The sequence below is a fragment of the Oculina patagonica genome, chromosome 12, assembly GCF_052425735.1.
Source record: "Oculina patagonica isolate OP01 chromosome 12, crgOcupat, whole genome shotgun sequence".
In the NCBI taxonomy this organism is placed as follows: domain Eukaryota; kingdom Metazoa; phylum Cnidaria; class Anthozoa; order Scleractinia; family Oculinidae; genus Oculina; species Oculina patagonica.
In genome coordinates, this window is record NC_135769.1 from 7,807,809 (window position 1) to 7,824,161 (window position 16,353).

The window sequence follows — 16,353 nt, forward strand, 5'->3', positions numbered from 1 at the left end:
TGTAATTTGTTATCGACGTTATGACGACGAGAGTTCTTACTCACCAGAAAAAAAAATCGCTTTGAATATAACTTGGTTATATATATATTGAGTATTCTAAATCGTGATCTCCCCATCGTTTTCTAAACACTTCCTTTTCTAATTTATGCAAATAAATAAGTCGTTATCTGAAGTAGCAGTTTCTCTGAAAATCTACAGGAAGAGTTAAGGCATTTGCTGACTCATTCAAATCGACAAACTTCGCTCCAAAAGCCAGATCAGTTTTAAACGACTATTGGAGATAGTCGGGACCTGGTTCAAGCCGTATGCTCATTCTACGTAACTGATATCACAGCCTTTTGCCAGCCTCTGTGCGATGCATATATCTGGCTAAAATAATCAGTGTGTGACTTGTGAGGCATACAAAATCCTAAAATTTAGGACTTTGTTGATAACTTTTTTAAAATATGTTTTATTTGCAATTCCGTAAAAATACATAAGGGTTATTGACCAAGTGTGAGGTCAAGATGGCAGGATATTGGTCAAGTTCCTTTTTGCGTGTTTATGGACCGAGACGAAGTCGAGGTCCATAAAGACACAAAAAAAAAACGAGGCCAATATCCTGCCATCTTGACCGAACAAGCTTGGTCAATAAAGGATTTATTATTTGACTTTTTTCGAGCACTGAAAATGAAGCCAGTTGCATGCATTATCAATAAATAATAAAAAAAATTGGTAAAATCCAGAAAGTAATTCTCTTCTCGTCACGTTAGCTGGATAGCTGTACCACATCGACATTTTCGTTCCGGTAGGAAAGTCACATCGGTTTGATCACATCGATTTTACCAGAATCGAGAATTTGGGTGATTTGGTCCCTTCCACTTTAAAGTTATCATTAGATTCAGGTTGACAATAATAATATGTTTTTTTTTTTTCAGGCGTCTTCTTTTGTTTCTTGTGAAGACAAATGTGCCACCAAAAGCAATGCAGGTAACAACTTAAAACTGCTTTTCCTTCTTTTCTGTTGCAAGGGAAAAACCGAAAAAAGAGACACATGCGTTTTTTGTCAATAATTTATTGCCAGTTTCAGTCTTTTAAGTTTCAACACACGTGTCTGGGCTGTGTTTGGCTTTTTATAGGGCGATCTTTGCTGACATGATTGTTTACACCTTGCCTCATTAGCACACGACTCTACGTAGAGAAGGCATCATGCTATATACAAAGTGACTACAAATATTTAAAAATAGGTCACCAAGGGTGACATGAGTCTAATGCCGTATGGCATAGTGATACAGATTGCGCGGTTTTCGTAAGCCGGTTAAAATTGGTTAGAGGTTTGTGTTCGGGAGTTTAATTTAAAATGCTTATAGCAAGCTAGGGGCATCGTGGATGATTATGGATGAAAACGAAACAGTCATAAATGTTATATGCTTCACAAAATTTAAAGTATGAACAGGAGTTGATGTTACTTCTTCCGTATTGTCCGTAAAAGCAGAAACGATTAAACATTTGGACAAGATTGCGTGACGATTTACAAAAAGCATGTTCATTACAACAAGGGTTGAAGAACTTCACATCGTTTTCTTTCAGATTTTTCACCATTTTGATGATGACTCTTGAAACAGATTTTGCAATAAAAGCACTTGAAATAGTGACTGTTACTCCATTGTACTGTAAGCACTTAGTGACAGATTTTCCTAAAAACGGGTGTAAATGCTCACGTCAATATAATGATGACCTTTTGAACGCTGGAAACTAGGCAATTATTATCGAGCTACCATACACAGGAGCGAAGACTGTTTATCATGATGTACAAATTTCGCGAATCATCACTTCCATATCAATGTAACCATTTTATGATTTTTCTAGCTGTAAGAAGAACTTAAGATCTCTGAGAGTCGTAAAAGCATGAAATTCGATTTCAGTGTATGGCAAAGGCTGGGACAGTGTAATACTGCAAAGCGGCCAAACAAACGCATTTTGATTTAGTCGCGTAACTTGATTTACATTTATCCATGTACATCTTTTATTTTTGAAGGTTTTTGTTTGCACTGTAAAGAAAAAATTGGTCAAAATTCGAATGACTTAAATACAAAAACCGAGGTAAAGTTTTCTATTTTTTAAAACAAAATAAATATTTGGTCGCATTGTGTAAATAAACGCGAGTCGCCGTCGAAATATTTTTTCTCAAAGACATCTTGCTTTTTAAGCAAGACGAAAACACAAGTGCTTACTTAACTGAACTGAAAACGAAGATTTATTTTCACAAAAAGCTTACAAATGTCTTAACTGGAAAATTATTTCGTCCTGTTCAAGTGTTGAATAATCGTGACTTGAGAAAGAACTTTTAATTATGCGTGGGAACACGTGTCGCTGATTGGTTGTTTTTAATTGAAACTAATCGTGCGTGTCCGTACGGAGTCCGTTCTTGCAGCTGATCATTGTTTTCTACATTACAGCGAACGATTATCGATCCCGAACCATTCCCTTGGGATTGCTAACAGCTTTTTTCATATAACAAAGAGTCTAATGCGCATGCGAAAAGCGCACGCAAGCATTAGACTCAAAAAGCTCTTTGTGTGCAATATTCAAGGAGATATAAGCGTTCAAAAACTGCAAAATTTCTGGGTGGCAAAAGCGCAAATGAGCCCATAATTCTTTGTAAAATATCAAGTTTTTAAACCTGCGTCACAGGAAAAGTATTTAATAAATCGGCTCAAATTTATAGCGAAAGTTAATCGTACCATGTACTTTCAATTTTCAGAATTGATATTTTTGTAGCTCGATCAGAAAGTGAAGCGCTTATGCTAATGAGGCAATTATTGTAAACAAAGATTCCCCTAAAGCCTGGTTTTCACTAGAGACGCAAGCACAAGCGCAAGGATAACAGCTCTTATTTCTCCGAGAAAACCGCTTCGACTCAAGTAAAATCACAAGCGCATTGCATTTGGATGCTTGTGCTTTTGCTTGCTGTACAAGGATCAAAATCTGTCCTTTTTGCGTGATCGCGCTTGTGCTTGCGCTGGCGCTTGTGCTGGCGCTTGTGCTGGCGTCGCCAGTGAAAACCAGGCTTAAGAGCGTTGTTAATAGCAATTAGTAGAAACTCAGCTGTGTTCTATTGGAAATCCACGAATCTGATTGGTTCTCCCACTGTTTTCTATTTAACAATTAGATTATGAGCTCGAGATTTCTATCGTGCGATAGTTGGTGAGGGCAAAGCCCGAATCAACTATCACACATAGAAATCGAGAGCGAATAATCTAATTGTTTTAGTATAAATCTACTAGACGTTCAAAACTTAACAACAAGGCTCTCGTTTTTATTGAATAATGATGTAAATAAGTCACACAACACGCGGATAATTGACAACTGCACCACATTACATTGGCTTCTGTGTGTGCGAGTTTGCATTTCATTCACGATTTATTGAAACCGTTATATGCCCGAAACTGAAGGAAAAGCCAAGTTTTTTATTGTAAAATGACGATTGAAAGATGTACTGACGTACAAGGGCCCTTGGAAGTCAAGATTTTTAAAATTCGAAAACGTAAAAGTTTAAAAAAAAGTTAAGCGAGTTGTTCGCCAGGAAGAAACCACATTGCACTGTTTAGCTTCTGTGTGCGCCTTTGCATTTCATTCACGATTTATTTAAACCGTCGTTTGCTCGAAATTGAACTAAAAGCCGGATTTTCATTGTAAAATGACAATTTAAAGATAGACTGACTTACAAAGGCCCTTTGGAAGTCAAGTTGTTTTAAATGTAGGAAACGTGAACGATAAGAAATTTATGAAAAGTTGAACGAGTCGCCCGCAACCTTGAATTCGCTTTCAATTTTGTTGTTTTATTTAAGTCTTATTGATGTATAAAAAAACTTGCAGATCGAATCTGTTTAGCCTTTCTTTTACTGCTCCTCGATGGGACGATGAAACTGTGTTAATTTGCAAACACAGTTTAAACTTCACTTCCACAAAATATCTCGGTGAAACGCATCTCTGAATGTTATAAAATTATAGATTCGCCCGCTTTTAAAAGCGTAAATGAATATTAATTGCTTTTCTTACCGTGTAAAATCTTCATTACATATTTCGGTACAGTCTTTATCTTATCCAACATCGCCTGGAATAGTAAATAATCCAAGTCCTTCTTTACGGTCAATTTAAAAGCGAAAAGCGGTGACCATTCTGTTGACAACCGCACGCTGTTTCACTACTCAACTTCTACAACAGAATAGATAGTGAGTAGCGTAGCCAATCAGAGAACAGCATTCGTGATAGAACGCTAGTAGATTTATACTAATCGCCGATAGAAAACAGTCGCGCGCGTGTAGCTCTTTAAGCGGAAAATTTTCTTGATTTTTGTCTTCAAAGTGCACAATATTGTAGGTTTTGGACTGCAATACTACTAAAACAATTAGACTACTCGCTCTTGTTTTCTATGAGCGATAGTCAACTCGGCTGCGCCTCGTTGGCTATTTGCTCGTAGAAAATTCGGGCTCGTAGTCTAATTGTTAAATAGCAAGCAGCAGCGCAAGTAGACAGAGCCCTATAGTTTAAACTCTTTTTACCCTCACTAGCTTGATACAGTTCCGAAGTCTTTCCGGTACGGACCAGAAAGATGCAGACGACCTTGGCCAAAATTCACTCCAAGTAATCAAGACCCATGCGCTCGGTTACTAAGAGGCAATAACATTTAACTATAATTCGCCGAAGGCAAAGTGAATATCGGTAAAAAAATATTACCGAGGGTAAGTCGGGGTAAATATTCCCAAATGTTCACTAAGTCTGAGGCTAATAAATGTGAATAGAAAGGTCTAAATCCACGCTTCTCGCGCATTCGGCATGTCTGATTCTTGTATGTTCCCCTCTGGAAATTAAAACTTATCTTTTTTCCTGCAAATTTGGTATCTAAAATTAACTGCTGAAATGTTTTATTTTCGTAGGAGTACCGTGTTATGCATCTCGTCGTCATCTGCGCCTGCGACGAGCTTTGGATGTTCTTGCAATGGCAGCAAGTAAGAGCTGTCAAACATTAATCAAAATAGGAGAGAACCAAGCAAAACTTGACTCCGACTTGTAATTTTTGTGCGTTCGGGAATCCGTACGCGATATAAGGCGACTTTCGACTTTGATCACGATGTTTGCCAAAGCATAAAGGTCTCTAAAAAGTCCCATCGCCGGTTGCCTAGACTGGCCATGAATTCTGTTTATCACAAATCCCCTTTTTAACATAGCCGTTCTTTAAATGTAAGTTTTATAATGAACGATGCTATGTTGTTTCTTCTCTTTTCAGGGTGTGAATACGTTGAAGACGTTCCAGGTTTGAATGTCAAAGTTAAAACAGTCACCTTTCATGAGAGTAAAAACAGTTCAGAGTGGTATGCACAGGTGTCCTGGAGCCCTTTTACAGGTACTATTGAAAAAATGGCTATTTTTTTGCACGACTGTATAAATATTACCATTGAGCCGTAAACGATAAAGAGTTTGCAGGTTTTCATTCTTGTCAAGCCCGTCATTTCTTCTTTAATAATGGTGCATTAGTTGAAAAAAAAATCTAAGTGAGTTCTGTGGCGGAGCAAGAGGTAACCTGAGATCATGCTTTCCCTCCCTACTTATTAGGCAAGAGGTTCACAAGTTGACAACTGGGTAAATGACCTGAAAAAAGGCTCATGATACAATTTAAAAAGTTAAATTATTTAATTGTACTTAAGACTGGTAAAGAGGTAAAAAATTGCGTAAGAACTGATCAATTTAAGGCAAAGAATTTAAGTTAGCCTGCCAACGCAGGCATTTTTGTGTCACCATGCATAATCAAAGTTGATAAACAGGGGAAAACATCGTTATACAATAAGTATGTTGTAGGAGTTTGCTTGTTAACAGTATAGCTTATTAAAAAGCCTTTCCATGTCACATCACATCACGTCATCTTTATTTCACCGCGTATTTTCAAGGGTAGTTGTATAGCTTATTTTTCCGAGAAAGAAAAGACGAAGAAAAAATAAATAAATAAATAAAATAAGCAAATAAATAAATAAATAAAATAGTATTTATAATAAAAGTAAAAATAAAATCATATATTATATATGACTAGATTTATCAAAACCAGGTTAATGAAATTTTCACCGTTTTAAGCGCAAATCGTTGTAAGCGCTTTCTTTTCTCGCCAGAGTGGACGATATAAAAACTAAAGTGAATGTCAGCTTTTTTTCTCTCCTCCTCTCTCTTATCTACCTTTCAGCGTTGTTGTTCATTTTTTTCTCGGAATGCCTTTAGCCATATCGCAGTGTTATGCACGTGGTCAAAACCACTCAGGTCACTTTTCGTTGACCACGTTTTTATACATCCAGTTATATATACAGTACATTAAACTGCTATTTATGTTCGATAGAAATTTGGCATATTTTAGTTTTGAACTCGTTCAAGGTGGCAGTAGTGTATCAGGTACATGTTTGCAGTAGTGTAACCATAAGAGGTTGTTAACGTATGGGATGCCAATTTGTTTTATAGAAACTACCCAACCCTGGATTGGATATTACCTTGTTTATGTAACTGGTGAACAGCCTGGTGGTGTCGGTCGCCCAGTATCCTGCCTTACCCTTCCAAAGGTAAATTAATTAAAACCCTCTAACGCTTCTTTTTTGTGGGCTTTTCTAAGAAGGCTTGTTCTCACTGGTATAAGAAGCATAAGAAAAAGTCAAAAGCAAGGCAAACTATATATGGTTTTTAAGAGCACACAACTTGCTTTTCATAGTTGATAAGTTTTTGATTGGCAGGTGAAGCTATGGATTCGTGACGTCATAAATGCACATTTTTGGTAATATTTAACCTATGAAAATCAATTATTTGTGTTCAAACAATCAAGAAAGGGCTCAAATATGTATTATTATACATTGGTGTCACCAGCTTGATTTTGATTGGCTATAAGCACGCAGCTAAATCTTGCTTGCTGTTTCTCTTACGTCATACCTACAGACATTAGATTTTACATATGTAGAAGTGACGTCATACCTACAGACAATAGTTTTATGCATTCAGAAGTGACGTTACCAAACACACTAACCAGCAGTTTGATCAGTTTTGCCATGGCGGAGTCGAAATCAAGGTTTTCCACACTATCAGAAGACGATTTAAACCTCCTTCTTGATGACAAAGATGCAAAAAGCACCAAAAAGGCCACAAAGTCAGCACTGAAAGTTTTTCATCAGTATTTGAAGGAAAAGAACGCAGACGAACCTCAAACTTTGGCCTTGATAATTATCGCTATCATGCTCAACCTCATCCAATAATTGTTAAATAGCCACCTGTAACAGACTGACTGACAAAATGTCAGTCAAATAACCTTTATTACTTTTTCATAGCGCGTAATTAAAGTTATCGTACGCAGGCGAGCGATAATTTAAAATAAAAAGCGTAAGGATGTCACGTTTGTAAAAAAATTTCTTTCAAGCTTGAGTTAGCTAGCGTCGTGGCTCTACAAATTGATACTGGTCGTTGACACTGGAAGGAAAATGAACCACACAGACATTATTGCTCTGGAATAATTAAGAAAGAATTTATGATACAGTCCGACCTCTATTAAGCGGCCACCCACCCGGGACTTTGAAAAGTGGCCGCTTAATAGAGGTTGGCCGCTTAATAGAGGTAAAAAAAATATAATTGCCATACCTGTTGGATAGGAATGGCAATAAACATGATTTTATTGACTTTATATAGCAAAATGCTTTTAAAAAATGAACATATTCGCTTTTTCACGATCCCATAATACATCTCGTTTTATTTAAATAACCCCCCAAAATTTTTGCATAAGCATTGTTTTCAATTTCTCTGGGGACGATTGCACGTCACTGTAAATCCCAAGAGAAATTGAAAACAATGCTTATGCAAAAATTTTGGGGGGTAAACAAGATGTATTATGGGAACGGTGAAAACAGCGAATATGAAGAAAATTCATTTTAACAAAACACCAAGTACAATTTTTTTTTAAATTGTTTAATGGAAACTCATTGCAGTAATAACTGAATTACAGAGTAAAATACAAGGTATAAATATAAACTATAAAATTACAAAAATAAAGCGAACAAAAGACTCCTTTCCCTAAGGATACTAAAGCAATGCGGTGCCACGCCGGTAGCATTAGCTAAAGTATTTGTTACAATAGTGCGTCCTATTTTAGAATTCTAGCCCTTGCATAGTTCTAGCTCTAACACAGTGGGCACGTAGTTGAAATGTACAGTATTTCTTCGGGTTGATAATGTACCGAAAAATATGAAAAACATCGTTGACAAGTTTGTTAGGCCTTTTTGCATAAACAGTTCGTATGTGAAAAATTAGATCGGACGATTTATTTAAATATCATCAGTCAAAGGTGGCCGCTTAATAGAGGTCAGATTGTATATTTTGCCGTCACAAATAAATGGTGAGATCCAAGATGGCGGATTTAATGACGTCGTATGAAGTAATGTGACATAATCACTTGTAGATAGCCATCTTGTCTGGTAGAGAAAGCTCAAAGTCTATCTACTTAAGGTATAATGGTTTTGAAGTGAACGACGGCTCAATCAACCGCTTCCATTCACTCCTCCCCCTCTCCAACCCCCAACTGCCGCGCCGTCGCTGGAGCATGATTTCGTGGGGGAATGGTTTTGGATTAAATAAGGAGGATTAACAGTTAAAATTGCGTTCTTGTTTTTTTTTAGAACCAGATTAGTGTGAACATAACCTCTTCAGAGCACAAAAAGAAGATCGCTTTAAATGTAAGAAGAACACGATGAGTTTGACTCGATATTTTGACCCTTAATATCTTTCGCCTTTAATTCTTAATAACGTATCTCATTCTCTCTCTCCCTCACTCAAGTTGTCCCACTCATCTGTTGCCTTTCTGTCTTAGTTATCCAATGGTTGCCCATAAGATAAGTGTTTTTCGTGCCGTAACGCAACACAAGAAGTTGATTGTCAGGGCCTGTTACAGTAACATATGAAGTTAACTGCCTACGAGACCGTAACTCATTGATGTCGGTCGGACTAATAGAATGAACACCACATCTGAACAAATCTTTATTGGAGATGAGCATTCGAAACTGAAAGTTTTTGGTCTTCTGTGAGATTTTCTTTTGTTTAATAAAAACATAATTCTAGAAAAATATTGATTTAATGCGTTATACCTTAAGTTATCGTCATTGTAACTTAATATTAACGCGCGAGATCATCTTTTTTCGCATAGGTTGTAGCTCTTCCAATGTTCTTAAATTCAAGTACGAAAACAAGCAAAAACATCAAAACCATCACGTTATTCCAATACTGGCCAACTGCAGCACCGTACACTGGTACGTAATAAATCTGCATTTAAATGAGCTACGTCACGGGGAATTGACGGATTTTTGGTCTACACTGTTTTTAAATTAGTGGTAGGCAACTTAACCCATGAATAACATTACCTTTAAACATTTTAAGGAAGATATAACCTTAATTCGCGGAGAGAAATCACACCACGGCTATAAATATCAATTTCTTGAAGACGTACGGAAATGAAAAGTTTAGCCTTAATTTTTCAATTTGTAATCCCTTTCCCTCCTAGCCATCCGCAGCCAAAGATTCTTGTCTGTTTAAATCCGTGACAAAGCCCCCTTTTTTAAATACACTACTTACATACATCTACTAAACATAAATTACCGGTATAATACATACTAGTTATGCAACGCTTTCGAGTGGTATACTATGGAATATCCAACGAGTCACTTGTATTTTCTCGGTATACACACGAGCCTTTAGGCGAGTGTGTATACGAAGAAAATACAAGTGACAAGTGGGATATTCCATAGTTTACCGCGAGAAAGTGTTGTGTAACTATTTTATACCATGCCATAGAAAATACGCTTACTAAATTTCATCGAGAATAAGATCGCAGCGCACGATGGGAAGGTTGGGTTGAATACCGTCGAATATACAACGGCTTTCCTGTATTCTGATTGGCTGCATTTTCTATGGCATGGTATAAAATAACGTATTACTACACAGCACATACACCAAAAAAATTGACTTACGGCGTATTATATCAAGGCGTGTGTGTTTTTTTGTTCCTTTGCCTTCGCTTTAATATTTCGAATATTTTTCGCAGTTTTCTCCAAGGTAAGTGAAGTTGTTTCTATTTATTCGAACTCTCAGTAGCAAATATGACTTAAGCTTCTTATAAGAAAATTAGAAAGCTGTGTAGTGGTTTGTTTTCTAGGAAACAGACGCTGCAATTCGCCCCGGTGACGACACCGAGTTATGATGTATCAACTCGGCTGCTTTGCTTAACAGATTCAACTACTCTTTGCATACAGACTTGTTCTTTCAACACATCTATTGTATTTGATGATTGTAAGGAAACAAAAAGCTGTTCCTATAATGACTGGTATCAAAATGTTTGCAATGGCCACATTTCAGTTTAACAGTCTTTTGTTACTGTTAGTAAATATTACAATTAACTATACAAACACTTTCCAGAGTATCTACTAGACATACATTGTACTCTATTTGGATTCATTAAAGACCTTTAGCCACTTAGCTTGGCACAATAAAAAGGCTTTATTCTCCTCTTATGCTTTAGAAAGATGGGTTGGTACAAGAAGATCAGGTTTCATCAGCTTGAGCAATGTCATACATTTTCTGCATGGGCTTTTCATTGTAGTTTGCGCATCACAACCAGTCTTTAAATATCAAGAGAATATGAAAACATAATATCATACTTCCCACCCCTTGCCTCCAGCTTTCCCTGCCACCCCCCTCAATTATCCTCCCACCCTACCGAACGCACTCCCCTAATTTCCAATTATTACTAGTTTTAGTGCCTACTTTCATACTGTTTTCATAAATCCAAAAAGAACTTGGCACTGATCGAGCGGTAAATCAGATAATCATGCTGCTATTTGTGGATACCACGTCACAACCTTATACAAGCGTAAATAAGCTGGTGCTTTGTGGTATTATATTGCAAGTAAAAGATTATTTATATCAGGACTAATGCACCTTTTTTTGCTTCGTTTTTAGGGACACTGCCAAGTTTTACTCTCAAGACGCCGACAGAGAGTAAGTACATGTAGCAAGTAAACAGAAACCTCATCAAAAAATTGAAATTGAAAATTTTTATAACTTAATATTGTCAAACACTTTTATCATGAGCCTATGGCTCCGGAGAGAGATTGGGCAACCACTCCCCGTGCTTTTGACGTACAATAAATTACCTTTAGCTTTTACCTTTCCTTTAAGGTTATAGAAAAGTCACTTTAATGAACAACTATAATCGGAAATATTTCATCTTCGCGGGTCGCGGGAAAATGGATCGAGTTGCAGGTAAAATCGAGGGTAGCTGTTGCAGGTCAACATTTAGCAATTATTGGATGAGGCAGAGTATGATATGAAGAATTATGCTGATCGAGAAAAGCCGAATTCAATAATTGTTTTATCATTCATTCAAAATATTTCCAGAGCTCCAAATGTACAAAATGAATTTAATAGGGTTTTGACAACAACTTTCGCGTTAAAATTTGATTTTAAATTCAACACTCGGTTACCTTCATAAAAATTTCTTGTTCTTTGTAATGTCGATATTCAGCATGTTGCTCGAAGTGTCTAGTGAAGCTAAATATGACGACACAAAGCGACGTTTTCAAAATCAGGTACGCATCGCTCTTGCTTACGTCAGCGTAGAATTTTCGTAAAACCGCTCCAAGTCCTCCCCTGTGAATGTCCGTTGTGCTGTGAATTTGTTTTTCTTGAAGATAAGCTTTGAAAATCGTTTGACTCGCCTTCGTTGCCTTTTTCGTGTTAAAACTGTCCTTGTTTTCTAATAATTTGGTAATTTACTGCTCGTCGTACTGCACAAATTTCGCTGTTTTCAGAGCAGTTTTCGTGTAACGTGGAAAACGAGGTTGTGATCGGTTTATGCCGTTGGAACAAAGCTGCGATCGGTTAATTTTTGATGTAGGACAATTTACGTCATTAGAATGACGTCAATCGTCAAATAATAGAACCTGCTTCTTAACCGGGGATTGAAAGCTAATTAGAAACGCAGAAATATTTTGAATGAATAATCAATCAAGTTATTTACCATTCTCGTCCCCATAGCCTTTCCATTTCTCTTAGCCGGCTTGGCACGAGAAAACGAAGGGCTCTGGGGACAAAGAATTTTTGAATTAATTGGATTTTTTTTTGATTGGTTGTTTGAAAAAAAGAATTCCTAAACGGAAGTCGAAACATAACGACTCTCTCATACATTCTTTTGAAACGTCATGACTGCTTACATGAAGACCTGAAGTCCTAGAATCTAGGACTGGAAATCCTGTGTCCCTTGAGTCCTTCGTTTTCTCGTGCCAAGGCCCAGCCGGCTAAGGGAAACGAAAGGGCTATGGGGACGAGAATGGCTATTTACACACTTCACCGCGGTCAAACGTCTCAGGCAGATTTTCTTTACATTTCGGCGCTTTTTGTTCGTATTGAAGTGTTAGTACGAGCAAGGATAGATAAAATAGTTGCCGAGTGAAAGCATAATCCCATTACTTCAGGTAAACGAGTGTTTTTACTTTTTAAATGTTTCGCATCCGAACCAAAGGTGCTCTGACAAATGGCGCCGACAAGTAGCTACAAGTCCGCATATCGCTATTTTCAAACACGTAGAACTTTTTTAGTAAAGCTCCAAAAAACTTAGTAAACCCTTAGGATACCGGTTATGTATCGAACTTTGAACTGTGAAAATTAAAACCTTATCTTTGCAGTACTTTTCTTATTTTTTGCATATTTCTGTCGTTTGACCGCGGTGGATTTACACACTGGCCTCATCAAGTCGTTCAGTTGGTTGGGGAGCAGCCTCCCTCGTTCTGTCTTTGGCACTACCTGCGTGAAAAACAAAACGTTATTGTCAAAAACCCTGGTCAATAAGTATACCCTTGAATGGAATCCCACGGTTTATTTTCGAAATGTTGGAACTACGGTATTTCCCATGCTCGATCCTTGGCGAATGCTATTATAAAGTTTTCCGGTGTTAGGATTTTCATGCATGCAAGGCAACTAAATTTTGAGGAGCAGTTGTAGATTTCCATCAATTAATTTTTGTGCTTCAACTAACTAAACAGCAGATATCCGAAGTAATGGGGCAACCAATGTATGGAAGCCGGGGTAGAAAGTTGATCTACTTAAATACGTTTTCTTTATTAGGTAGCGGTGTTAGACAGACCACAGACAGATCTATCATTGTCTGTAATATTCTTTTGTCTATTATTATCATCAGAAGAAATTACCGTCATAACGTATGTGTCCATATCGATTGCAATCGTGGTAGGAATAGCCTTGGGAATTGGTTTGTTGGTATACTTCATGTGTCGCAAGAAGGGCAGCTCTTTTCCACCAGGTTTGTACATATTGCGCATTTTGCGTAATATTATTATTTTTATAGTTATCATTATTATTATAATTAGAGCAGTTTTCAATTCAGTGTCGTAAAACCAAAACCAACTGAGTACTATACCTCTAGCCAATCGCAAAGGACGCAAAAAATCCGTTAAACCAATCAAAACTCGAAGAAAATACATGTAGCCGACTCAAAGCGCGGGAGAACGTGTGTGAGTGAGCCACAATGGGTTTTTGTTTTACTTCAGATTGGATGATAAAGTGGCGCGAGATTTTAAAACCAATATTCCATATTATTCCTTTTTTCCTACTATATTCCTATACCCATGCTTGTAGTTGTGCTTGTGCTTATGCTTTTGACTTGGTGCGTGAGCTTTTATTTTTGCCATTGTCTTTGACTCTGTCTACGCCTATGTGTTGACTGTGCTAATGCCTATGCTTGTTCTTGGACTTGTGCTTACGCTTTATATTTTTTTTATGCTGATCGAATCTTTCCTATGTATCTCCTGCAGAATTCAAATACCATGCTTTCATTATATATAACAAGGGAGATTCCCTTTGGGTGAACAAGGAACTCCTTCCATTCCTAGAAGAAGAGCATAATATAAAATGCTGCATTCACTACAGAGACTTCTTACCTGGGGTGCCTTTCACAGAGAGCATGGCAGAAAGCGTCGGCAAAAGCTACAAAATCATTGCAGTGTTTTCAAGCAATTTTCTGCAGAGTAATTACTGTGACTACGAGCTAAACCTTGCACAGTATCGTCTTTTAAACAGACGCGATCACTCTCTGATCATTATAAGAATTGATAAAACAGATCCAAGCAATCTTCCTCGAGAGCTACGAAAGAGAAGTTTTATCGACTACGCCGATGCAATGGAAAGACCTTTTTGGAAGGCTAAACTTCTCAAGTTTCTAAATTCTGGCAGCGAAAGCGTCACTGTGGAGCAGGAGCGCGAAAGTGATATAGGTACTCTGGACGAGTATGTCGACCAAAATGGATACCGTCAGACAAGGACTGAAATTGATAAACTTGAATTAGACACGAGCAGCAATGCTACAGAGATATCTATTGTTACTTTTAACGAGGAAAGATTTGTTTAAACTTATAGATCTGTTTCACTGGCAGTGAGTCTTGTAGAACTTAAAGTACAGTACTGTAAAAGACTAGGTGAGTCTGTTAATCATCTGTTATTACTCTAAAAGAGTGTCACGAAGTAGAATATGCCAGAAAACCTTGAAAATTATACCGAAGGAAAGAATATGCAGAGACTACGCTCACTCGTGATATATCAAATTACTACACTCGAAGATTTTTGCATAGCTTTGAACATTTAAAGGAATATCTAACCTTAATTTGCAGATAAATAGCAAGCTACGGCTATATACTTGAAAAAGTAAACCGTTTCCATCCGAGCCGTCCACAGCCAAAGATGCTTGTTAAGCCTGGTTTTCACTAGCGACGCAAGCACAAGTACAAGCGCAAGCATAACAGCTCTTATTTCACCATGAAAACGGCTTCAACTCAAGCAAAAGCAAAAGCGCATTGCATTTTGATCCTTGTACTTTTGCTTGAGGCAAGCACAAGCACAAGGATAAAAATTGTCCGTTTTGCGGGATTGCGCTTGTGCTTGCGTCGCTAGTGAAAACCAGCAATTTCAGTGCTTTGATATACAAATTTTTAATAAAAAGGGTCTATTAAATAGATTAAGCCAAGCCTAAAAGCGGAGCTCCCAATTTACTGACCAATAACAGAAAAAATATAGCCTTTGAGCCCACTATCCAATGTAAACCATTGTTTGGTCAGCGGTAAACTTCAAAAAAACATTCGATCCCGATGAGTTCTATATGTGAGCCGATACGCGATACGGTCATGTGATACTGGTCAGCGGATACCTTGTTTTGACAGCTGTCAATTGACCATTACATGGATGTCCAATATCAAATATCAAAGATGTTAACCATAACCTTAAACCGATTTCTGGAGTATGGCCGCCATGTTGGGTCAAATTCGTCGCACCCGCCAGCGAGCCATGATGACCATGAAAAACCAAAAGCATGGGTCTGTTAATTTTCTATGGGTATGGGGCTCTGCTCTGCGGCCCTACGGGCCGCTGGCAGCTCCGCTATTATTTTTAGGTTTATTACGACACAAATACTAATTATACATTAGTTGCGAAAGTTAGTTGCGAAAGCCTTACTTCGCAGGCTTTCACACAATAATTAAGTGTCAATGTCATTAAAAGTCAGAGATGATCATCAAAATCGCGGCCAACAGCCTAAAATTTGATTTCGCCCATACTTTGTATATTGCTAGGCCCAAGTCACATACGTATGACAAGGATGTTCATTTACTGACATATTCACATATTCGAGAGAAATAATCTTGAAAACAAATGCAATTTGCAGTATTTTCATCGAAAAATCTCAAAATTGTCACAATTCGTGACGTTGTCGAGTCAGCCAAGCGAACGTTTAAAATGATTTTCACACACGTCCTATTCGATTGATGCGTCTGTAATTGACTGATCGTAAAAGCAGTCCATTTTCTCTGCTCACAAATATATAACATATATATATTTTTTAATTTGTACCTAAAGTCTCTCTGAAAAGCTTGTGTTAGTTGGGACTTCAAACAAACACGCCAAAAACACATGTGGGATCATGTGGGATGGAATGAATCTCAACAGAAAACCTTCTGAGGCAAGTTCAAGGATGGTTTTATTTTCTGCCGTGTTATTTCTTTGGGATCTTTTATTGCGGTGCAATAGAGCCTTTTTATTTCACTATTCGCCATTATCAAATATGCATATTACTAGGTCAACACACGAAAGATCACTGTCTTCGTAAACGCTTCGAATTCCTCGCGCTTGGAATTTGAAAATATATGTCCCCTTCGCATTTGTTGAGTGAAGTTACATCAGCAGAGTAAATCAAATATATATTTTGAGCGAAATTTAGGTCTTATAAACCCAAAATGAATCGCGTCGAAA

The 16,353-nt window shown here is 37.4% G+C and overlaps 1 protein-coding gene across 1 annotated transcript; it reads left to right on the forward strand.

Annotated features, from left to right (window-relative positions):
* The first annotated feature begins 10,568 nt into the window (after positions 1-10,568).
* On the forward strand, positions 10,569-14,464 carry LOC144633373 (toll-like receptor 1). Its single transcript, XM_078492254.1, has 4 exons — positions 10,569-10,572; positions 11,005-11,043; positions 13,241-13,360; positions 13,872-14,464. The coding sequence occupies exons 1-4, from the start codon at positions 10,569-10,571 to the stop codon at positions 14,462-14,464; spliced, it is 756 nt and encodes a 251-aa protein (XP_078348380.1).
* The last annotated feature ends 1,889 nt before the right edge of the window (positions 14,465-16,353 follow it).

What these genes read in the sequence shown, in the direction of transcription:
- LOC144633373 (XM_078492254.1), top strand. An exon ending in TCTCAAGACGCCGACAGAGA is followed by an intron (nt 11,044 to 13,240) that starts GTAAGTACATGT and finishes TATTATCATCAG; the next exon opens with AAGAAATTACCGTCATAACG. An exon ending in GGGCAGCTCTTTTCCACCAG is followed by an intron (nt 13,361 to 13,871) that starts GTTTGTACATAT and finishes TATCTCCTGCAG; the next exon opens with AATTCAAATACCATGCTTTC.